The sequence below is a fragment of the Amphimedon queenslandica genome, unplaced genomic scaffold, assembly GCF_000090795.2.
Source record: "Amphimedon queenslandica unplaced genomic scaffold, v1.1 AMPQUscaffold_13481, whole genome shotgun sequence".
NCBI lineage: Eukaryota > Metazoa > Porifera > Demospongiae > Haplosclerida > Niphatidae > Amphimedon > Amphimedon queenslandica.
In genome coordinates this window covers 389,554-413,037 of record NW_003546283.1, presented here as the reverse complement: position 1 = coordinate 413,037, position 23,484 = coordinate 389,554, and the positions used below count along the sequence as shown (strand labels likewise).

General features: G+C 36.6%; 5 protein-coding genes across 5 annotated transcripts; 2 read left to right on the top strand and 3 right to left on the bottom strand.

Annotated features, from left to right (window-relative positions):
- Positions 1–13: 13 nt before the first annotated feature.
- LOC100634767 (adenylate kinase 9-like) lies at positions 14–9,105 on the top strand. The gene is made up of 33 exons (XM_019994208.1): positions 14–99; positions 145–201; positions 257–320; positions 376–431; positions 482–578; positions 632–744; positions 957–1,193; positions 1,239–1,370; positions 1,540–1,614; positions 1,744–1,879; positions 1,955–2,069; positions 2,220–2,400; positions 2,455–2,593; positions 2,792–2,987; positions 3,092–3,314; positions 3,417–3,591; positions 3,845–3,925; positions 3,993–4,240; positions 4,429–4,627; positions 4,719–4,890; positions 5,028–5,127; positions 5,263–5,473; positions 5,533–5,747; positions 5,790–6,008; positions 6,221–6,434; positions 6,619–6,820; positions 7,274–7,423; positions 7,493–7,710; positions 7,789–7,960; positions 8,022–8,204; positions 8,293–8,391; positions 8,453–8,670; positions 8,742–9,105. Exons 1-33 carry the CDS (start codon positions 52–54, stop codon positions 8,927–8,929), a joined length of 5,133 nt encoding a protein of 1,710 aa, XP_019849767.1. The 5' UTR covers positions 14–51; the 3' UTR covers positions 8,930–9,105.
- Positions 9,040–14,553, bottom strand: LOC105312024 (adhesion G protein-coupled receptor L3-like). The gene is made up of 25 exons (XM_011404328.2): positions 14,466–14,553; positions 14,224–14,415; positions 14,004–14,171; positions 13,784–13,954; positions 13,619–13,729; positions 13,480–13,574; positions 13,217–13,432; positions 13,092–13,166; positions 12,923–13,040; positions 12,735–12,860; positions 12,620–12,689; positions 12,465–12,561; positions 12,261–12,310; positions 12,070–12,208; positions 11,921–12,024; positions 11,737–11,860; positions 11,535–11,688; positions 11,407–11,476; positions 9,853–9,922; positions 9,689–9,792; positions 9,512–9,638; positions 9,403–9,444; positions 9,306–9,350; positions 9,132–9,243; positions 9,040–9,080 (listed from the first exon to the last, which is right to left on the bottom strand). Exons 1-24 carry the CDS (start codon positions 14,524–14,526, stop codon positions 9,139–9,141), a joined length of 2,634 nt encoding a protein of 877 aa, XP_011402630.2. The 5' UTR covers positions 14,527–14,553; the 3' UTR covers positions 9,040–9,080; positions 9,132–9,138.
- A 160-nt stretch (positions 14,554–14,713) lies between these two features.
- On the top strand, positions 14,714–15,774 carry LOC109580720 (uncharacterized). Its single transcript, XM_019994207.1, has 3 exons — positions 14,714–14,792; positions 14,840–15,376; positions 15,428–15,774. The coding sequence occupies exons 1-3, from the start codon at positions 14,729–14,731 to the stop codon at positions 15,454–15,456; spliced, it is 630 nt and encodes a 209-aa protein (XP_019849766.1). The 5' UTR covers positions 14,714–14,728; the 3' UTR covers positions 15,457–15,774.
- LOC100634641 (papilin-like) lies at positions 15,609–20,110 on the bottom strand. Its single transcript, XM_019994206.1, has 15 exons — positions 19,957–20,110; positions 19,716–19,877; positions 19,162–19,251; positions 18,861–18,965; positions 18,574–18,762; positions 18,338–18,523; positions 18,055–18,291; positions 17,797–18,000; positions 17,350–17,532; positions 16,963–17,151; positions 16,728–16,907; positions 16,509–16,682; positions 16,209–16,458; positions 15,919–16,162; positions 15,609–15,859 (listed from the first exon to the last, which is right to left on the bottom strand). Exons 1-15 carry the CDS (start codon positions 20,012–20,014, stop codon positions 15,809–15,811), a joined length of 2,502 nt encoding a protein of 833 aa, XP_019849765.1. The 5' UTR covers positions 20,015–20,110; the 3' UTR covers positions 15,609–15,808.
- A 43-nt stretch (positions 20,111–20,153) lies between these two features.
- On the bottom strand, positions 20,154–23,462 carry LOC109580719 (uncharacterized). Its single transcript, XM_019994205.1, has 3 exons — positions 22,675–23,462; positions 22,389–22,617; positions 20,154–22,339 (listed from the first exon to the last, which is right to left on the bottom strand). The coding sequence occupies exons 1-3, from the start codon at positions 23,386–23,388 to the stop codon at positions 20,172–20,174; spliced, it is 3,111 nt and encodes a 1,036-aa protein (XP_019849764.1). The 5' UTR covers positions 23,389–23,462; the 3' UTR covers positions 20,154–20,171.
- Positions 23,463–23,484: the final 22 nt, after the last annotated feature.

Below are 23,484 nucleotides of genomic sequence, written 5' to 3'. Positions count from 1 at the left end.
CGCCTTTTAAAATGGCGCCCTTGTGTATCCATGGCAACTAGTTAAAAAAACATGGCTGCTGAAGAAGAAAATTTAAGAGAAACTTTCAACGAAATAGAGGTAACACTAAATATATACTTTGTTTTATAATTTCCATTTAAATAGAGTGAGCTTGCAGTACTCAATAAAACTCCAGTCTCGTTTGTTGTCGTTGGAAAACCAGTAAGCTATCAAGCTATCTGTCTTGCAGTGATGGTAATGTGATTGTACTGTTTAGGGCTCAGGAAAGAGCACTCTAGCAAAGAGGCTAGCTGCTGTCTGGAAATGTCAGCTAGTTGATGGTTAGCAATTGACTTATTGTGCACTTTTAAAAATTTATTTATCTTTTACTTCTAGGTACAAGCACTATTGAACAAATTATTAAAGAAGGCACTTCTGAACTAGCTAAGGAAGTAAGGATTAAATGAATGGAACAGCACAAATGATGTACATGTACATGCAGGTCAGACAAGTGTTGTATACTGGTAAAGAAATCAGTGAAGAATTAGTGGCACGGGTCATTAAGGATAAACTAGTCTCATCTGAAATACAACATTATGGTGAGAAAGAGAGGTGATGATTAGAATTGGCTTTTTAAATTTTTTGGTTTCAGGATATGTTCTTGATTGCTTGCCTTCGTTTGATGAATCATGGAAGAATGTTCCACAGCAGATTGAGTTTTTGAAGACACTGCCTCAGCCACCCACTGTCATAATTAATTTGAAGGTAAGAGAAAGCTAGGGATGGGTTTCCCACAAAGCATGCTAAGTGAGCTAAACAGCATGAGCTTCATGAGCTGATAAGCACTGCAATATAGTACATGACATTTGGAGCAACTTTTATAAAAAATTCAATTTTGATTGGAATCATCTCAAATTTCTACACAACATAAATACATCTATGTATTAGAAAAAATTGTTCTTTTTGTCATTTTTTAGATACCTGATGTAGACCTTTTAAAGAGGAGAGTTGGTCAAAGAGTTGATCCAATGAATAACGAAGTCTTCATTAAGCCAGTCTATGATCCTGACGGCCCTTTAGCTAACGCACAGCAAAAGAAAAAAGACGACGATGACGATGAAGACGAAGACAAAGAAGAGAGTAAAGAAGAAATGGAAGATGATATGGATGATGAGGAAGGCAATGCTGATCGAGATGAGTTTCAAGATGATTTGGTTGGTTGGCTGTTCATTATTTGTCAATGATTATGTCTTTAATAGGGTGAAGTTGATAGCCTCCATTTGTTAGCTCCTAACATTGCTGATAGGTTGGTCATAAGGGCCAGGGACAAGATGGCTAATGTGAAGGAAGAGATTAAATATTACAAAGAAAATGTCCTAAGTCATATTGAGGTAAGTATAATACGTATCATCTAGAAATTTAGAAGAGGTTGGAAGAAAAATTTTTGAGCCACATACGTGTATTAATACTTCTTTCACATCCACAAAAGTTACATGTACATACACATGTTGAGTACCCATCACCATTTAATATTTACGCTTATTTTTTCTCTTTTCTCAGGATTATATTATTCAGCATAATCATCAATATGTCATTGAATTGGATGCAAGTCTCTCTTCAAAGGAGCTCTTTAGAGTAAGTTCATGTACATGAACACATGAACACATGAACACATGTACTATTATGTATGAGTATTACTCGTGATTCTAAATCATTCCATTCCTTTTCCATCTATTCTTATCTTTATTCATTTCTTTCTCTCAGTCTCTTTTGTTGCGTCTCACTGCTCTTGGTTTAAGGAGAGCCATAGCTCCAAAGCGTCTAGTTGAGCCAGAGGATGATGAAGTTGATAATGACATTGAACACACAGACCCTAACATGTTCCTTGCTCAAGTAGCAGGTAAAACAGTTCTTTTTAAAAAAATATTCTTATTTTTTAAAACTATTTCTTTTTTTCTCATTCTTTCTATTGTAGATACTAATATTTTAATGCCAAAATTTCGTTGGAGGAGATCAAAATGGGGCCAGTTTTGTCCAGTTGAATTATACAAGGGTAATCTTGTCAAGGGAAGACTGGAATATTCAGTTGGGTATGTACATGTACATGTACATGCACATTCAAAACTGTATAAAAATTTTATGATCAGACTTAAATAGTTATGGAACATACATGTATATATGTACTTGTATAACTCTGTGAACTTTGTTTCTATTTCTCCTTTTCTCTCCCTCTCCTACAGTTTAATGGATAAGATGTACTGCCTCTCATCCAATACAGCATTTGCTGACTTCATCAGATGCCCCAGACGCTATCTCTTGCCTCCTTCCCCTCGGATACCCTGCAAGATATGCGTATTAGGTCCTCCAACTTCTGGAAAGACTTCTTTATCGAAAGCGTTAGCTGAGCACTACAATGCAACAGTGAGTGTAGTAGGCTTGTTAATATTCATGTGTTTGTGTGTGTTTTATCATTAGGTTATTAGTGTTGAAGAGTTGGTGAGACCAGTTTTGGACATTATGATGGAGAAAGCAGTTGATGAAGCAGTTCAAAAAGCTAGAGATGATACTGTGGCCAGACTAAAGGCTGAGCAAGAAGTTCTCCAAGCACATAAATGTACCATAATATATGTATATTAATTGATGTGCAGTATATTTGCATTGATTGATGTACAGTATATGTACATGTAAATCTCTGTCTCTTAATTCTTCTCTTCATCTTTTTTTGATCTTTCTAAAATACATTTTTACTGTATTTTTGTCTCAATTTTCTTCTTTTTTTTGTCATTCATTTTTTCCTTCTTTTTCCTCTCAGATGAAGATGGCTCAAGCCCACCTCCAATAGTCATCCCAGAGGATCATGCTGATATACTGACAGCCATTAAAGAAGCAGAAGAGAAGACAAGAAGCAAAGGAGGCGACCCATCTCCTGAAGTTTATGTAGAAGCACTTTCTCTTGGCATACAACAAGCCGAAGAGGCCAGGAGGAATTGTGAAGATGATGACAGGATGTAAGTACATGATAAATAGGAATTGTGCATGTATAATTATAGTACATGTTCATGATGGCCATAGACTTATTTTCACTGTATTCTGTACCTTTTCTTATGCTCAGATATGGTGGCTGGGTTGTTGATGGATTCCCACTATTAAGAGAGCAATGGAATACAATGGTTGAGTCTGGCTTTATCCCAGATGCTGTCATTAATATAGAAGCAGATGAAGAAGGAGGCAGCAGAGTATTAATGAAACGATACTGTGATGCTAATGACATACCTTACCCTGAGGAGAAGGAGAAAGCAGCTAACACTGAAGGAGCTGAAGATGGAGGGAATAAAGTTAGTATAAATAAATTAAAGTTAAAAACAACAATAATAAAAATAAAGTTAGTTAGTTATACATGTACATGTATGTATTACAAGTTAATTTATGCTATGCAGGTGACTGTATTGCCAGAGGAGGTGGAGAAGTGGCAGAAAGAGATTTCGCTCTATGAAACACAATGGAGCTCATTGTTAAGCTCCATTAGTGCTTCAAGCACTGTTGATCAGTTCAAGATATCAACATCATTATCAGTGGATGATGCTGTGATGACTGCTGTACAGCACATGGAAGGTATATTACATGCAGCAGGGTTTCCCGCAAAGCATGCTAAGTGAGCTAAAAAGTATGAGCTTCATGAGCTGACAAGCACATGATAATTAACATTTGGCTTTTGGAGCAACTTTAAAAATTCATAAAAAATCACATTTTGATCAGAATTAGCTCAAACTTTTTATGATGTACTGGTAACAGTATGTGGCAATTTATTAATTTTATTTCATTTCTTGTATTATTTCTTTCAACCCTTGCCCTCCTCCCCATGTAGATATATTCACTTTGACTCCAACTGATATCTCAGGACAAGATGAAGAAGATGATGGTGATGATGATCCTGTTCTTCATGAAGGTACATGTACATTAATACTCTTTCGGCTTTATTGACCATTTGCTCCTCTCCTTTTTTTTCTCGTTAGTTGTTGAAGAAGAAGAAGAAGAAGAGGATGAAGAGAGAGAGGCAATGGAAGCTAAAAAGAGAAAGCCTTGGGGCGACAGTTATCATTTCTGTCCTGTTGCTCTTTTTGAGAGCAATGTCCTCTGGCCGGGACAAGCTGAGCATGTCGTCCGATATAAGGACAAACTTTATTTCTTTAGTTCTGAGGAGGCAAAGAACAAATTCCTTGCTAGCCCAACCAAGTTTGTTGGTGAACATAAACCACTTAAAGTAAGGAAGAGAAAAGTATGAAACAAAGAGTGTCAATGATTTACATGTAGGCCTGTGTTCATAATAGTATATACATGTATGAATAAATTTCATACACATACTGTATATGTACATGTACATGTAATGCAGTCAGTACATATATGTACATGTACTGTATATGTATTATGTGTAATGTTTTTTCTTCATAGCCGCCTGTCCCTCGGATTTTCCTGCTAGGACCCACGGCCTCAGGAAAGACTGAAGCCGGAAGGATCCTTGCCAAGAGACTGGGAGTGTTTCATATTTCATTCAGAGAGTACCTTCAAGATCAGATACTCCCGAAAATGAAATGGCCCCCACTCCTGGACCCTGATGAGAGAGAAGGGGTTGAAGAGAAGGATAAAGAAGGTAGTACCAGCACACACTTTTCATGTATAATAATTAATGCATGTACATTTATGCGTCCAACACATTATGATTTAAACCTATTATTATTTAGATTCTGATGATGAGATTGAAGCAATGACAGGTAATGATCTTGATGAAGATGTAATGGAGGCATTGGATGAGAGGGAGACAGAGCTAAGAGCACATTTACTGAACAGTGAGCCATTGTCAGAGGAAGCATTAGAAGACTATGCTACCGAGTTTTGGAAGGAAGAGCCTTACAAGTAAGACAAAAGAAAAAAAATACTTTGTAGTTTCTGCATTTTGCGGAGTAATTACATGTATAATGTACACTGCATGAATGTGAAGCAAATTATGTACTAGTATCTGGCCGAAATGTTAAGTGATCAAAAATCCATAGGTCAACTGGATTCATTATGGAGGGTTTGCCTCATCACGGAGATGACTTGAGATATCTCTGCTCTAAAGGACTCTATCCTGATGCTGCTGTCATACTAGAGGTCAGGAACATTAGGAATTAAAGATATACCTTTTAAATGTATATCATAACTTCCCTCTCTCTTCCTACTTCTTTCTCTCTCACTCTCTCACTCTCTCTCTCCTGTTTGTTCATGTACATGTACATGTATTTATAGATTGATGAGGATAACATGTTAGACAGGGTCCTACCAAAAAGGATGAACATATGGAGGGATAGGAGGAACAGAAAGCTTGAAAGGAAAAGACTAGCCAGAGAAAACGCACTGAAAGAATGGGAGGAGAGCAGAGCAAAGAGAAAGGTAGAAATTGAGGAAGACTACAAAACTAAAAAAGCCGAATATGACGCAACCAAGAAACAGCAGCAAGGTAAGTTTATATAGTAGCTCTTCCTTCTCCCTTCACTTTTATTTTGTCTTTATTTAAAGAGGAAGGAGGAGGGGAAGATGGTGAAGATGAGGACGATGATGAGGAGGACCCTTTCATTGACGAGTTTAACGAGCAGTTAGCTGAAATAGAAGCCGAAGAGCCTCCGGAAGAAGAGGAGGAGGAGGAGGAGACAGAGGAAGAGGTGGAGGACAGGATGAGAACATCCATACATGAGAAATACGAAGAACAAACCGAATCATTATCAGGAATACAAGTATGTGTACATGTACAAGAATGTTTGATGTTCTTTTTTTAGGACGTGTTAACTGAATTTCAGATTCCTTGTCACACAATCTCTGCCAGTCGTAAAGTGTCTGTAGTGATATGCCTCATGCAAAAGGCAATGAAGCAATACTTCAGCAACAGAAGTGGGATACTAACTAAATGTACACCCATTGATCCATTTAGTGCCAAGAAACTACTAGACCATAGCTACAAGCAAATAAGCAAGTTCGGCTACTGGTGCCCTGTCAAGGTAGGGTATCTACATGTAAATGTACATTTACAGTGTACATACATGTACATGTATTATGGACAGGTGTCTAAATTAAAGATACAGTACATGTAGAAACTATACAAGCTAAGTCTTCAATTTGACAATAAGCAGTACATATTCATGTACATGTACATGCATGTACTGGATAGTGTATTTCTGTCCTTCTATTGCTTCTTTTTTTCTTTCACTAGCTAAAGGAGGAGCCACACTCCATTCTTCCACCTCCTTCTATAAAGGCTACATTTCCTGTTATTTATCGTCAGAGGGTCTATTTCATGTCCTCTGTCTCCCATCGCTTGGAGTTCATTGCTGATCCAGAGTCATATCTTGCTCAGGAAGTGCCTCACTTGCCCGTACCAATGTGTCTAGCAATTGTAGGCCCACCAAAATCAGGAAAAACTACAGGTATACATGTACGTGTACATGTACTGCATATATGCATGCATTAAAAGTTGCTCTAAAATTGGATCAAAGATCATGTGGTAATTCATCAAAAAATAGCTAGAGGAGAATTCTTCATTTTAATATTTTTTGATTATCATTATTATTATTATTATTATTATTATTATTATTATTATTACTATTATAGTTGCAGAGAGGTTTGTTGCTAACTATGGCTGTGTTCGTCTCTCTATTGGTGAAGCAATAAGACAAGTGCTGGACCTCTTCCCTGACTCAGACCTAACGGAACAAATGCTCTCTCATTTGAGAGTCGGTCAAACACTGCCTGATGAGCTGTGTGTGCTAGCGCTAGAGAGAGCACTGCTGGATGTAACCTCATCTACTAGAGGGTGAGGACAATGAGTCACTAGAAAAATAGAATGAAATACCCATATCACATGTACATGTACTAATACCCATACCCCATGTACATGTACATGCATGTACATGTACATGCATGTACATGTCACTATAAAGAAAGTAATACTAACAATTGGATACCAGTAGCTCTTGCTGATAGCCCATCAACTTGTTTTTGTCATTTGTGTCTCCCCTCCTCTGTCATTTTCTCTGTCTACATTGTAAAAGTCTATTATTGAATTATTAAATTAATAGAGTAGACAGTAGGCTCTGACAATGTTATTAAAATGTACATGTATGTGTACATTATGTACTGCATATGTACATGTACATTATGTACTGCATATGTACATGTACATTGTCTATAATGTACATGTACATATACATGCATGTACATTTTCTACAAGTACATTATGTTACATTGTGTCTCTTGCTTGTTTCAGGTATGTACTTGATGGTTGGCCACTAACCAAGGCTCAGGTTGATCTATTGAATAAGTATCGGATCATACCGGTTAGAATAGTAGAGATAAAGATCACTAATGAAGAAATGCTGAAGAGAGCTGAGTTAATAAGACAATCGGACACTGAACGGTAATTGGTAATAATATTGTTTAATACTTTACTAATCTAACCACATACATTGTACATACATATATATAGTCCATTTCCAGTTCATGATTCGCCATCAATATTACTAACAAGAAGTGGTCATTATCACAAAAATGTTGATGCCATTAGAGACTGGTACAGCCAAGAGCACGACAACTGGTCCGTCATCGATGGAGAGAGAAACTGTTGGCACGTTTGGCGTCAGGCCCACACTGTAGCACTAAAAACTGCAGTACAGATACAACAGTATCTTGTTAGAGTCACTGAAGGTAAGATTGCACTGGAGATGATAAAATCTTAGACTAAGTTTAGTATTAAAAGTTTTACATTTTATCTTAATTTTGTAGGTAGTGCTGCTTCCATTAATTGCTTGTGTGTGACACAGAAAGAGTTTGAAGCTCGTCTTGGTTCGTTTGGTGATTATTGTCCAGTTAGTTTTGTGGAAAGAGGAGAACTTTGTGACTGCTCCGGTCAGCTTTCTCTTGAATACGCAGTAGAATATAAGTCTCATTATTACAGGTACTGAAATACATGCACTGTATGATTGCAATATTAATGCTTTGCTTGTTTTGTGCTGTAGGACTGCAGGAGAGTCTGAGCTAAAGTTATTTCTGTCTGATCCTGGTTCTTATGTTAATCCAGAGGTTAAGCTGCCTCCTGATCTTCCTTGCAGGCTCACTGAAATGGAAATAAAACAAATGTTTCCGAGACAATTTGAGATTCGAGGATTTTGTCCGGTTACTTATTGTGATGGAAAAAAGAAGTATGTTACTATTTTTATTTTCTCTTCAATTTATGCCTCCCCTAAATACTAAGTACTTCATTCATATACATAATTGTACCATTTTTAGATATAAGTCATTGGTTCCTGGTGACTCACAATGGTCTGTTGAATATAAAGGGAAGCTTTACTGTTGTGCCTCTAATGAGAAACTAGACAAATTCATGAGGCAAGTTCACACGTAATAATGTAATGTATATTTACATGTACATGTACATTACATGCTACAGGCGTCCATTTGATTATGAGGTGACCAAGTTACCAGTTAAACTACCTCCCATCAAACAGTCCCTCCCTGTCATCTCCTTACCAATGCTTGGCTATATGGAGCAGTCTGTGGCTACACCAATCATTAATAGTCTCACAGCTGTTGGCTGTCTCAAGCCGAAGTTCCCATTTCTCACTGCAACGCAGTCTGCTCTTGTTTTTGTTGCTCTTCATCTTAAAGGTACATCAGCAGTACATTACGTGGATGCATAAAAGAAGCTATAATGATTATTTTGTCTTTTTTTGTTGCAGCTTACAACCCAAGGAGTAGCCCCTACACACGTGAGAAGTACATTCTCAAACTGGAGCGGTTCAAGGAGCACTGTAAGCTCATTGCTCTCCTTGGAAAGGACATGAAGAATGGATATCAGGAGCCTAAAGAGAGACCACTCGAGTTTGAGGGTCGCATGGTGAAGTTTTTGGATTTAATCAGAACATAGTTATAATACAAAAAATAACAAAAAATAGATTACAGTTTTACAATACACACTAATGTGATGCATGGATACTATTAAGTTATTATAATAATCCTTAATTCATTAAAAATTTAAAGTTATATTTTTATTATTCCTGTACAATTTTTTTTCACTCCTGGAAAAATGATTAGGATATTACATATAATGGTGAATAGATACTGCTAACTTCATCACTAATCAGCAGCGGATCTGAATGATGAGTCTGTCACTAAACGACTTAATTTTCTTTCTCTAGTTGAATTGGTTCGTATCAAATTCGTGGCTTGATTTTTCCTACGCTGTGTAATTTAAAGAACAATGCTTCTTTATCATTTTAAACAATTAATGCAAAGCGACACACCTGTGCTCTCTTTTTGCAGAAGCATGCCATAACAGAGTCTTTTATCTGATGAGAAGATGAAATACATTTCATAAAGCTGTATTCTTTACAGTCTTACCTTTGGATTTCTTGCAATGTTAACAACAAAGATGAAAAATCCCTATAATAATAATAATTGTTGTCATACTAAATGCTTGCAGTTTTGGCCATTAAGGTAGAATTCTTACCTGTGTACTTGCAAAAAAAACAAAAAGCCAAGCAAAGATGGTTGTCTTTGAATTTACAGAGAAGAGGCCTATGATCCAAGTAACCCCAAGAAGAGGTATCAAGGTAACTGCCCCGCCAATAGTACTCCTAAAATAATTTGCATGTATAATACTTATTTTATTCCTTTATTTTTGTACTTGAAAATCGAACGGCTTTTTTCTGATTCCTTTTTGTCCTGAAAATTTCTTTTGTGATAATGAAAGAGAGCCCTCACTGATGCGCCCAGGAAAAATATATTAGCCTATTTTATTTTATTTATTTATTTATTTATTGCTAGAATGTGTTTAATCATAAAGCTTACCAGAAGACACAGAATCATCGGGCCGATAAAAGCCCAAGTTGCTCCTTTTTTATTAGGATCAAGCCAGCAACTAAAAGGGTAAAGTATTCATTTAGATCTAAATCTAGATATAATTGAAACATAGACAAAAAATTTTGCAACATGATCAGTCATGATCAGTTCAAACTTTTTACATAGCATATATAGGACATCAATATAATATATCAAAAAATGTAATAAAAATTTGGATTGACTTTGGAGCCATTTTTTGGAAAAATCATGGGCTAGCTATAGCCTTGGGTATTTTTCAAGTTTTTGACATTTTCTTAAAATGGCGGTAACTTAAAAAATTGAAGTTGGAATCACCTCAAACTTTCTACACAGCATAAGTACATCAATATGTATCAAAAAATGTAATAAAAATTGGGGGTGATTTTGAAGCCATTTTTTGGACAAAACCATGGGCTATAGCCTTGGGTATTTTTCAGAATTTTGATGTTTTCTTAAAATGGCGGTAACTTTAAAAATTGAAGTCGGAATCACCTCAAACTTTCTACACAGCATAAGTACATCAATATGTATCAGAAAATGTAATAAAAATTGGGGGTGATTTCGGAGCCATTTTTTGGACAAAACCATGGGCTATAGCCTTGGGTATTTTTCAGAATTTTGACGTTTTCTTAAAATGGTCGTAACTTTAAAAAATGAAGTTGGAATCACCTCAAACTTTTTACACAGCATAAGGACATCAATATGTATCAAAAAATGTAATAAAAATTGGGGGTGATTTTGGAGCCATTTTTTGGACAAAACCATGGGCTATAGCCTTGGGTATTTTTCAGAATTTTGACGTTTTCTTAAAATGGCGGTAACTTTAAAAATTGAAGTCGGAATCACCTCAAACTTTCTACACAGCATAAGTACATCAATATGTATCAAAAAATGTAATAAAAATTGGGGGTGATTTTGGAGCCATTTTTTGAAAAAACCATGGGCTATAGCCTTGGGTACTTTTCAGATTTTGGTACTTTTCTTAAAATGGCCGTAACTTGAAAAATTGAAGTCGAAATCAGTTCAAACTTTCTACACAGCATAAGTACATCAATATGTATCAAAAAATGTAATAAAAATTGGGGGTGATTTTGGAGCCATTTTTTGGAAAAACCATGGGCTATAGCCTTGGGTACTTTTCAGATTTTGGTACTTTTCTTAAAATGGCCGTAACTTGAAAAATTGAAGTCGAAATCAGTTCAAACTTTCTACACAGCATAAGTACATCAATATGTATCAGAAAATGTAATAAAAATGGGGGGTGATTTCGGAGCCATTTTTTGGACAAAACCATGGGCTATATAGCTTTGGGTATTTTTCAAAAATGGGTACATTTTAAAAAATGGACATAACTTGAAAACCGATTGTCAGAAAGAACTCAAACTTTCTAAAAAGCATAGGTACATCAATATAAATTTTAAAATGTAATAAAATTTTTTGGGTGATTTGGAGTCATTTTTTGGAAAAAACCATGGACTAAAGTTATTGTGCAATTGGCTTAATACTGTAATCATTATTCCTTACAATCTTCCTTGCACTCCATAAGAGTCGTGAATTACACTTACAGACACAATTACTGGAATTAATGGTAAACCTGCATATTAAGAATTTAAATATAATATATTTTACAGCAATCAATTCTTAATTCTTACCCCATCCAATTAGAAGAAATATGTACCACCTTTTGGAAATAGCCGAAAACACAACCACTAACAGAAGGAACAGCATAATTCCTTCACATAACATCCATGAAAAACTAGCAATGAAGAAATAGTGAAGAAAAACTGCTACTACAGCACACCCAGCCTATGAATTTTAATTTGACAATACTTGAAGCACAGGTGTCACAAATACCTTGGACTGTGTCACATTAAAAAATTTGTCATCTATGAAGAACAAATAAATGAGATAGGCTATCAGTAGTGCAATGCTTAAATTAAAATGAATAAAGAATTGCACACTCTTGATTAGCTCTTTGCTGTAAAAGAAAAAACAAACAAATGAGTGAGTGTGCATGTATATAAGCTCCTTTCCTCACCGGAGTGTTAGCAATGCAATTATTCCCAGAAACAAGCAAACACTAGATATAGTAATACCAATGTATGAAAATATCTCAAGAGCTAAATTCTCTTCCGGAGGGATCTTGAAAAAAACAAAATTGATAAAGACAATGACAAAATTGTGTACTTCAGTGACAGAATCTTGTGAGTCCACTAGTACAACAAATGGTGTAGTGTGAGAGCTACTGCAGACCACATTGTACTGAAAAGGATTGGTACTGATCCTTGTGATGCTAACTGTACTTATTCCTTCACTGGACCAATTACTGTAAAAATGATCATTATCATTATCATTATTAATGATAGACTTATCCTCACCCCAAAGTGTGGTTCCAGAATACACATTTAGGCTCTACATCTTTAATTAACTACATGTATAATATGAGAATTTATAAAGTTTTACTTTGAATAAAAGATATGCGTGCATAAATGTTTATAATTATTTTAATGATTTTCTAATGCACATAAGATAAGACAAATCATGTCATGTCTGCAATGTAGTAAATATTACCCAATGCTTACTGCTTTTGTGGTGAAGTTCAATATTATTCCAGTTTGAACTTGCTGTTGGCTTGTAAAAACCTGAGCAGTCACAACATTGGAACCAGCCTCCTCTGAACTAAAAACGAGCAATATATATCATGAAACAGCAAGAAGGATTAGCATTTATGACTCACAGTCCTGCAGAGGATAACAAGAACCCTCCAATATTCTTTATAAAAGAATTAACAACAACAACTTTTGACTCTAAAAGCACACCATGAACTTAGACAATTTAAAGCATGCTTTTACCATCAGTGAACAAATCTGATTTTGGTAATTCTAGCACTGCAGAACCACTTTGACTGATATCATCTGACAGTGGCAGAGGAACAGTGTATTCTTCACTATTCACTGTTAAAAAACTAAACTGCATATCTAAAGTATGTAAAGACCACAATATTAATTTTATATCATAATTGTGGATTATTTGTTTTTACCAATATTTGTTTTGTTCAACAATTGTGTTTGCAGTGAGTCCTCCCCTAATAAGTACTGGCCACTAAACTCACCGTACTGCTCAATATTATCTATTAGCAGTCTAGCATCGCCTTCACCCTATTAAAAAATCAATGTGGAATGAGGGAAAATGGTGCTTTAATTTCTCACATTTCCACTGCTTAAAAAACTCCAAGTACCACTATAATTGCTGTTTAAAAGATTATCAATGATGTCAAGGAGGTCCTGTTTAATAAAATTAAATGATACACAAAAGATGTTTATTGCCTTATTACCTCTTGAATTGATTCAAATGAGGTTTCATTGTCTTCTTTGAATAGTATCCTAAAAGTCAAGTAAAGGATATCATTCATGAGTGCAATGTCAAGTGGAAAATTCTGTGTATCATTAGAATGGCTAGAAATAGTTTTAGAATGCTGGACTGCTTCATCAATAAGTTGATTCCGGTCTTCAATACTTAGCACGAGTGTACCATTAAAAATTCCTTGTAGCTATGATAAGGGAAACAATATCATCATGGTATTAAGTGTTGGTATACTTGGTTGCGACTCTTTTCAAGGGCTTTTGACCTACATGTGTTTATGACTGCATTATTCCACTCTTTGTCACCAGCACAGTATCTTGAGAATGAACCTGTAAAAGCATTATTTTCCATCAAAAGTTAAAAATTTTATTACCAATTCTGTCTATAAAGGTGCCACAACCAACGTGAGCAGTTTCATTAATCAAAGTCTGTGGCCAAAGTATATTTTGAAATCTCTCGGATTCACAATTGTATATTGGTTCAGCTACAGTACAAAATGCACAATTTAGAAGCATAGACATTGATAGACTTATTTTACCCGTTAGAGGTGATCTGCAATTTATCTCTTCTATATCTGAGCAGCAGTCACCCCGATAGTGACAGTTTTCATCACAGAAGCAGTAATCATCACAATTTGTATGACAGTCGGGTAGATTATCAGTACAGCAGCCTGAGAACCCATAAGGCTTACAAGAATTAATGCAATAGCCTGTAAAAGGATAGAATATTATGACTCAATCTATAAGAGTTGAGCTCACATCCAATAGTTTGAATATCACTGCAGCAGTTATCTCTCACATAGCAATCCACATCACAGGAGCAACAAGGGCCAGAAGGACTGCTCACGGTGCAGTTTTCTTCACAGCAGCCATTGGTCAAGCCCTCTGCAGTGCAAGTGAAAATATCTGGATATTTGTCACAAAATTCTAAAATTAAAGAAGCCACAGATAGCATACACAAATATAGAGGCATTTTTACTAGGAAGGCTCTGTCCACTAGGAGGGTCGCAGCCTATTTTTTGAATATCAAGACAACAATCTTTATATTGGAAGCATTGCTCATCACAGCAACAAGCTGGACCAGAGTCGCTGGCATCATGACAGCATGAGCCACCTGAGCAGCACTGGGCTTCTCCTGTAGATTGAACACTAGCCAAGTCTCTGCAGTAATCTACATATTAGAATTCTGTGAAAGGAAAACTTATATCTGTTAGCATCTACTTTGGCAGCTTGATGTCACTAGTAAAGAGACAAAGCAAAGAAGAAACACTTTGAAATCCATTTTGTCTAGAAAACAGCTCCACCTTGATTTTTGGGTGGTCTGACACTAAATGGATAAACAATGGCTCTAATGATGAATATGGTTAAAGACATTAATCACTATGGTGAAAATTACATGTCATTTCTCCAATATGCAGTAAACAATTTCACCTATATAAAGGCAGCAGGATTGTTTTTGATCCAGATCTATAGAGTCTAAAAACATGAATTACTTTACATTCACTTTTGTAGTCATTTGTATCTACATTGCAGGAACTTCTGCCCAGAGTAAGAGACTTCTATGATAATACCTACATTTTAATTTGTATTTGCAGCTGCTTGTCAGCCTTCACAAGGATGCAGTGTTGGAATACTAATCACCAGCACAGTGTCAACCAGAAATATCACATGTCCTCTTTCAGGTGGTTTTGCAGCTGCTGCAGTTAGTGCGACATTGGGAGCGCTACCTGCAAGCTGCAATGTCCTTCCATCCAACCTATTTCAAGTTTACTGCAGAGAAGAAGGAGTACTGACAGCAATAGGAGGAACAGGAACAGGAACAGGAACAGCAGCTGAGACACCAAACTATGCTATACTTGAAACTTTGATAATGTGCAATTCATGCACCCAAGGCACGTTGAATATACCAAGGAGAATTAGGACCAGCACAAGGACAACAAGAAGGCGTACACAGACTGGAACAGGAACTGGAACTGGAGCTAGTACCATTTGTCCACTCAGTCTTCCTGCAACAAGGAGCATTGTGGTTTTTGGTATACCTTATCTTGCCACAATTGCAAACAGAGGCCTCATTGGATACTACTGTTCTAATACTCAGCTTATTGCTGGTGGAACACGTAATGCTTTTTGTGGTAAGCTACATGTATATGCGAATGGTTACCTGCTATTTTTTTATTTTTCAGTTTGTCCTTCTGGCTGTACTGCTAATTAAGGGTCTTCAATATTAATAAATTTTGCTCTAATACTTCTAATTTATATACTATAAACATACATCTATATATATATACTTGTCAAATATTGAATCTCTTGTTGTAATTTCTCTTTCTTTGTTACAAAATTTTGCTTATAATGAAAGGCAAATTACCAAAAATAACATATGCACTGAAAAAAAAAACATATTATTAAACAAATTTTATGCAGAAAAAATCTTGATATAATAACAACTTTTTAACTACTGAAATTAATAATAATAGTGAAAAGAAAACAACACAAGAGGATCAGTAACAGTAAACTCTATAGTTTAGTATTATTCATTATGATCAAGCTTTAAAGCCTTTATTATATCATCCGTAAAATGGATAAGGTGGACGATAACATCTAAATGAGCCTCCATGCTGCACAAAATGAAAATCACAAAAATTATAGTACATGCTAATGTTAGCCTTCAACTTACATAAAGGTTCCCATAAAGATACCCATAGGCTCTCCTGTGTGCCCTTTGTATGCAATAGCCCCACTGACGAATGAGATCAGGGCTACTGCACTTGGAAGAGTTCCTTCTAAATAGAGGGATGACTTGGGGGCACCTCCTGTGGAGAGGAGGGTGTGGAAGAGGATATAAGGAATGGTAGCAAGCCCTACAGACTGTCACATCACAATGAGAGCGACCTGGAACAGTATTGGGAGTATCAGATGGACTAAAGAGAGAAGTCAAGATATCAGAGTCTGCATTAGATGACTTACAGTGTGCATATGTGATTTGGATTTCCAGTGCAAAACACTTCAGTGCAGACTGGTGGTCTATTAGGAGGGTCCCCTCTATGACATACACTCTCACACTCTGACTTGGTTGAAAAGTTATTATCATTACCACGACAGCCACCATATATGAACCTCTCACACTGGCGGCTCTGTGAATTATAATGCCAACGTGAGATTGATGCACGGCATGGTCCAGGCTCACGAGGAAGCAGACATAAAGCTGGAGTTTCTTCTATTAAGAAACATGAAAGGCAGGTACAAGAGACACGTATTAAGGCTTACTGTTGCATTCAGACTGACATTCACTCAAAGTCCTGAAGTTGTTCTCATTACCAGCACAGCCTCCATAGACGAAAGGCTCACATCTTTTTGTTGCTGAATTATAAAAATATCTTCTAAAAGCGGCTCTGCATGGACCAGTGACTCTTGGAAGGAGGCAAATGGCAGAAGATGAAGCTACATATGATATAAAAGTAAAATTACAATTCTTAAGTTTCTCACTTCCTCCTTGACCTCTGCACTTTCTACGACAGTCTTGAACGCTGCGGAAGTTATTTTCATTCCCTTGACAGCCTCCATAGATGAAACTGTCACACCTTCCAGTCAATGAGTTGTAATAGTAGCGTCTTATGAAAGCTCTACAAGGTCCTCTCTTGGGACGCAGATCGCAAATATTAGATGCTGTGCATAAATAAATGAATAAAACAACAACTATAATTAAAGTAAAATTACTCACAGGTTGGACATTTATCTAGTGGAACGCATCTTTTGTTTGCTTCATCAATAACATGACCAGGAGGACAGCCACAGCCTGGCCTGCACTCTAATGTGCATATCCTGTTAGGATTAGAACATGTGGCTGGACAAGACCGGCATCTCTGAAAGACTTGGCCAGCAATCGGACAAGAATGACCAACTGCAGTACCTATAACAAATAATGATAATATTATGATTGCAAAATAAACATCGTATCAGAACATGTATATGCATTAGAGAAAATTATAAAAATGGAGAATTCTCTCCTAGTCATTTTTGTCAAAGTTCAGCCTGAGACAGGGGCTTTGACCCAATTTTTGAGCAACTTTAAAAATTTTTTAAATAATAATAATAATAACTAAAGTACCTCCTCCTTCAATGGAGCAATCTTCCCTGTCAACACATATATTATTCTTCTCGTCAATTAGTTTCCCATCAGGGCAGCCACACCCTGGTATGCACACAGCTGCACATGCAATTTCAGGATTAGAACAAGTTGCTGGACAGGAACGACACTCTTGAAAAACCTGACCGTCCACTGGACAAGATCCTACAAATATAGGAGAATCAATTAAAGTATGTGGGTGTATAAGGCGTAGCTAAATAATGATAATATTATTAGTATCATAATATAAATATGTAGGCACAGCCCAATTAAATAATGCACAGTAAGACACTACATAGACCACTCCTCCCATTAGGAATATAATATTAAACAATCAATGATAATAACTCAATTTGTACAGTATGTGGATTTGATAGTTAGCTTAATGCTCCTAAACTTTCTTATAATAAGTGTATGTACTTTACTTACCATGACTATTGCATCTGTTTGTTACTTCTCTTCGGCCAACAAAGAACTTGGCATTGCATCCACCACAACTATCGAAGATGCATCTTGCATTAGGAAATAAAGGACACCTTGCTGTTCGACATGGATCACTAAAACAGTTTACAAGAGGTACGTTTGGCGGACATGAATGAGGAAGAGGAGGGGGAGCCTGAGTTGATGGACCAGCTAAAAAAATTAACATTTTACTTTAATACTTATATTTACAAACTCATAACTTACTGCATTTATCAGTCACATCTCTGTTACCAATAAAGAACTTGGTATGACAGTCACCACAATTATCAAAGATACAGCGAGCATTTGGAAAGTTGGGGCAGGTAGCTTCATTACAAGCTGTAGCAGCATTGGCACAGAAGACAAGAGGAACATCAGGAGGACATGATGGAGGAGAAGGAGTAGTAGGAGGAGAAGGAGTAGCAGGAGGAGAGGGAGGAGAAACAGCAGGTGCAGTTCTTCCTATTATAATAACATAAGTAAATACTCATTTAAATAAAACTCATACCACATCTTTTGGTGACATCTCTATTTCCAACAAAAAATTTAGCATCACAGCCACCACAATTATCAAAGATACAACGAGCATTTGGAAAGTTAGGGCAAGTTGCTTCCTCACAAGCTGTAGGGGCATTAGCACATCTATGAATAGGAACATTAGGAGGACATGTAGCAGAGGGTGGTCTGTCACCAACTGAAAGATAATCATGCAACATAAAAAGTAATGGATGTTAGTGCACTCACCTCTACCACATCTATCAGTTACTTCTCTTTGCCCAACAAAGAATTTTGTGTTGCAGCCACCACAATTATCAAAAACACAGCGAGCATTACGGAAGTTCGGACAGATTTCTTCTTCACAAGCTGTAGCAGCATTGACACAGGATACAAGAGGAACATCAGGAGGGCATGATGGCCCTGCTGTTGGTGGTGCTATAAAAATAAAAGTATAATGATCACAGTAGTAATTCATTTCTTACGTATGCACAAGTTAACAAGATTTAGTGATTCACATCATTACTTATACTTACATGTCGTTGGGGCTGGAGTGCTTGGACATAAAGGACAGCAACGCCCAAGAGGAGTAATGGTAGGTACATCACAGATTGGTAATACACACGATATAACACGACAATCTACAAGAAAGACAAATTATTTATAAAGAATTGTGCTATAACTATGTAATTCAGATCGAAATTGATTCCTTAGGTTTATCACTACAATTAATATAAGTAAATGCCCCAAGCAACTTATTATATGTTTTTATTAATGTAATAGGATTGGTGTAATTCATGTATAAAAACACTGTGAGATTATGTCATCTATAATTACCTTCAAGACATCTTGGGCAGCACTCGCCCTCTTTAGGAGGAATGGGATTAGGACAAGGTACATCACATCTGACTCCAGCACATCCTCCTCCTAACAATAGAACAAGTAAAACAATCATTAATTACTTTAGTTAAAAATGAATTTTAGCAGCACTGTATTATTAGACATAATAAACAAAGAAGTCAGTAATTGTTTTGCCTATCACAATCAATTACGTGTTAATTTTATTTATACTTCGCATATACACAACTGGCAAAAGACATGCACTTCCTTATTAGGACGCTGTGTTTTGTCGAATACATTTCCTTTAAAGTCAATAGGGCAGTGCAACATTAGCCATTAGTCATATCACAATTGTCCTGCTCAATAGATAATTGTTGCCATCAGACAATATAATCATTTGTACTAGACAAAGCACAAGACCTTTGGTCAGATGCATGCTTATTATTTTATTATTATTATTATTATTATTATTATTATACAGAAAAAAAATAAAAGAAAGCCTACACTAATTATTATTATTATTATTATTATTATTATGGTTTTTAGCTAACCAGGAGGTACTACAGGAGGAGGAGGGAGGGTTGGAGGGCCAGTAGGTAGTGTAGGAGAAGGAGGAGATGGTGTCCTATCAGGACAAACAGGACAGCAGAATTCAGGTTTGTTGATTGGATTAGGACATAATGGAATGTCACATAAAATGAGACCACAATGAACTGAATGTGTGCATAGAAATGAATAAAAAAGAATTGTAATAGATCTATACTATATAATCTGCATTACAGAGTAACTTACAAGGAAATGATCCAAGAATAAATTGAAAGCAAAGAGCAAAGACTAGTGCAAAAAGCATGATAGCCTCCTCTATTCTTCTCAGCTGCCACACATGTGCCTGTAAATAGGTATATCAGTATATTTATAGATAAGGACACACTGTTTCTGTAGCCTAAACAAGGCCTAATGTCAAAGTGGCTCATTGTCACAATAATGGCTGGTACTAAAGCTTTTGTCTAGCAAGCAATGACATCATGCTGAAGGACTAGGTCCCAATTATTCAATGATGGTGTCCTGGATGCATGAAGAAGAATCGACCAATGTCCTGGTGATGTGAAGTTTGCTAGTATACAAAATACATTGTGCTTTTTGGTTCTAAGTAGACATGTAACTCCATCAACAATGATATCATTTTCATTCCTGGCTTGATGAAGAATGTGAACATCATCTGGGCAGGTGATACTTAAAGAAAGCTGGCCCGTAGTTCCTTTCACTTTCTCCGGTAAAAGGTAATCTCCCGATGGATGAAAGTCCATTTTGTAGACATTAAAAAAGTCTGTGTGAATCCAGGGATAAGTAAGGTTTATTTTAGGAGCTTTTACCAAAACAAAAAACTCAATTATAGGATCATAGTCAGTGATTGAGTCACCAAACAATTGAACTATCCAGTTGCCTTTTTCTGGAAATACAGCTTCAATGACATATTCATCACTGCTGTCCTTATTAGGATAAATAAGAGCTTGAGAACTGAGCTTATTCATTGGGCATCTCTCTTGAAAAACAACCATGTTAAAACTTGGTTTCCTTCTGTATATCAAATGTGTTACAAACTTTTCCTCTATCACGTATTGATATGGGATATCTTTGGCTGGTATTCTTGCATCAGAGCTATAGAAAGCAGGATAAAGCTTAGGATATAGGTAGTGGATGGGTAGTATTGCTGCTTCCTTGATTAATAGTTCAAACAGGAACACTTGCTTCATGTTACTCAATTCATCCTCTACTTTACTAGCACTAAGACCAATAGCCCATGTACCTGTTTCAGGAAGGATTGCCTCAAGATTATATACTCCATCTTTTTCACTAGGAAACAGTGAAGCACAATACTTGCTTGGTATTTGAAAACCTGGTGAGTTGGGAGGAGTGAGTGAAATATCAAAACATAGCTTATGCTGCAATGAAGTTGATACTTGTGTCTTGAAGATAGAGTGCCTGTACTGCAAAGGGTTGGTATCAGTGATACTAAGACCCAATAGGGTTGATACTGGTTTGTTTATTGAGGGAAATATAGTATTAGGGAAGCAGGATTCAACATCTAAAAAGAGACTGAAAAGGTTGCTGTAGACAGTTGATTCAAGTGAGTTGAGTCCTCTATAAAACACACAGACCTTCCACTTGCCAGGTTCAGGGAAAACAACCATTAGTTTGTAAGTGTATCTTATTTCTCTACCTTCATCCTCCAGTCTTCTCTCCTCCTTTTCTATGCACGTGAACTGATGAAATGTAGGAGAGAGTGACGAGGTACCAATCAAAACAGAATAAAACTCCATTTCATCTTCGACAGAGAATGTCAAATTAAATATATCATTCCCTAAAGCACTGAGTGTCCCAGAGTGATGTATGGATAAACCTGGAGATTGTATCCAAGGATAAGTCCCAGTGCTTGCCTTGCCAATAACATTAACAGTGTATAGCATTACTGGTTCACTTAAGCACTCTTCAAATTCTTCACCTTTAAGCATGAGACATATTGTCCAGAGTCCTTGTAATGGGAAAACTACATCAAGTACATTCAATGAAGGATCTTTATTATCTTGACTCAATGAAGTATAGAAATGATAGCATTGCTCTGTAGATGGAGCTTGCTCAGCAGTGAAAGCTCCAGGTGATATAAAATGAGAGAGGGAAACGTTAGAATTAAGCTTGAATTGAAGGGTCATTTGTCCAGTAGTACATTCAGCTATGTATGATTTCCCATTATCCTGATGACCAGTCCAGCAAAGCAATTGAAAATTAATGCTAAAAGCTACTTTGTGCAATATTTGGGGAAATCCAATGCTATCAGGCGGGTCTGCTTCACAACTTATCAAGTAAGATGTCAGAAATGTTAAAGTTCTAGTGTTAGAGGAAGACAGATCTTCAACAAAAATTTGGCAAGTAAAATTACCAGGTTTTGGCAAAGCAATATAGACATCCTTACAATCACCATCCTCTTTATTATTTATAAAAATATTTGCACTGTATTGCTCATTGTCAGGATTAATGTCATGAGAGGAAGATGAACAATCCCATGGTTTTAAAGTTACTATCACAGCAAAGTGCTTAGGTGTTTTGAGACTGAGGACTGCAATAGGGATTTCATGTCTAGTGATATGGAGGACTTCACATGCAGGCATGTGAACACCTAAAATGAGCAATAAAGGCACTAACTCAAACTGTATACATGTACATACCCAATTGAAGTGAGTCTGGCGTCATTACTATCAATGATCTGTAATCTTGTAAAGCCAGCCTAGCTTCAAGTAGCTGCCACTTGTCAGAATCAGGCCAGTGACTAAGAATAAGCTTCTCTGGTGAAATAGCAAAGTAGAGACAGTTGTACATTTTGGTAAAACTGCTGCTGTCAATGACCCCAGCACCATAAGTGCAATCAAGGAGATACCAAACTGACCCTAACTGTACCTATTATAAGGAATAATTATGCATTATCCATCAAAAAACTTTCATTAATGAACTAACTGCATTCCATGCATGACTATTGTTATTTCCAGGGCTGAAGAAATCACTCTGTCCTTTCTTTGTTATAGCTCTCTTAAAGTGTCCATTGATTATTGTCACCTTGAGCCCAGCCTGACCTGCTAGCAATTCATAAAGATTAGCATATCCACTGCATACTGAGGAACGTCTCTTAAAAACATGCCTTGGGTTTACGTCTGGATACAACCCTGTTGATATCATGCTGTTCCACTCATTTACATTATACTCTATGTTATTTGCTATCCAGTAATATATGGCATATGCTTTTAATAAGTCTGTCGATTGGCCCTTCTCTATACCTCTGAGATAGGGGGTAGAGTCTTTTGTTAGCAAGTCTGATATTTCTTCTAGTGTTGGGTTAGCTTTTGTGATGGCATCCACATAATCGTGGACTCTATTCAAGACCCCACTCTCTTTCCATCTCCTCATCAAACTCTCGGTGTGCCTTCTCTTTTCAAGCCCCTTCTTTAAAGGTTGGAGCGAGTCAAACACTATTTGACAGTTTTTCTGGTGATTTGATAAAACAGGATCTGGCAAGAAATGAGTTGGAAAAGAGCTCTCCTGTGGATCAGTCTCATACGGTAAGATTATCGAACAAGCAGTTTCCTCTTTAGCATTATTACTTGCTGTATGGTCTCCCTCTACCAACGAAGCCCTGACATTTGTCCTTGGTCTTCTAGATAGTCCACAACCCATTGTGCAGTATAGTAGTACAGCAAGCCAGCCACGCCTAAGGTTTAGTAGCCTAGGCGTGGCTGTTCTTTGCAATATCATGAGTAACATCATCTAATC

Coding starts and splice junctions, on each gene's coding strand:
- LOC105312024 (XM_011404328.2), bottom strand. CDS start 14,526: ATGGATTTCAAAGTGTTTCTTCTTTGCTTTGTCTCTTTACTAGTGACA. Junction 13,730..13,783: donor TTGCAGATCACCTCTAACGG/GTAAAATAAGTC, acceptor TTTGTACTGTAG/CTGAACCAATATACAATTGT. Junction 13,433..13,479: donor TTGAAAAGAGTCGCAACCAA/GTATACCAACAC, acceptor CCCTTATCATAG/CTACAAGGAATTTTTAATGG.
- LOC109580720 (XM_019994207.1), top strand. CDS start 14,729: ATGAATTACTTTACATTCACTTTTGTAGTCATTTGTATCTACATTGCA. Junction 14,793..14,839: donor TGCAGGAACTTCTGCCCAGA/GTAAGAGACTTC, acceptor TTGTATTTGCAG/CTGCTTGTCAGCCTTCACAA. Junction 15,377..15,427: donor AACACGTAATGCTTTTTGTG/GTAAGCTACATG, acceptor TTTATTTTTCAG/TTTGTCCTTCTGGCTGTACT.
- LOC100634641 (XM_019994206.1), bottom strand. CDS start 20,014: ATGCTTTTTGCACTAGTCTTTGCTCTTTGCTTTCAATTTATTCTTGGA. Junction 18,292..18,337: donor AGATGTCACCAAAAGATGTG/GTATGAGTTTTA, acceptor TTATTATAATAG/GAAGAACTGCACCTGCTGTT. Junction 16,163..16,208: donor CCAAATCACATATGCACACT/GTAAGTCATCTA, acceptor TTCTCTCTTTAG/TCCATCTGATACTCCCAATA.
- LOC109580719 (XM_019994205.1), bottom strand. CDS start 23,388: ATGGGTTGTGGACTATCTAGAAGACCAAGGACAAATGTCAGGGCTTCG. Junction 22,618..22,674: donor ATAGTCATGCATGGAATGCA/GTTAGTTCATTA, acceptor TCCTTATAATAG/GTACAGTTAGGGTCAGTTTG. Junction 22,340..22,388: donor GCCAGACTCACTTCAATTGG/GTATGTACATGT, acceptor TGCTCATTTTAG/GTGTTCACATGCCTGCATGT.
- LOC100634767 (XM_019994208.1), top strand. CDS start 52: ATGGCTGCTGAAGAAGAAAATTTAAGAGAAACTTTCAACGAAATAGAG. Junction 1,371..1,539: donor ATGTCCTAAGTCATATTGAG/GTAAGTATAATA, acceptor CTCTTTTCTCAG/GATTATATTATTCAGCATAA. Junction 5,128..5,262: donor ATGCTGCTGTCATACTAGAG/GTCAGGAACATT, acceptor ATGTATTTATAG/ATTGATGAGGATAACATGTT.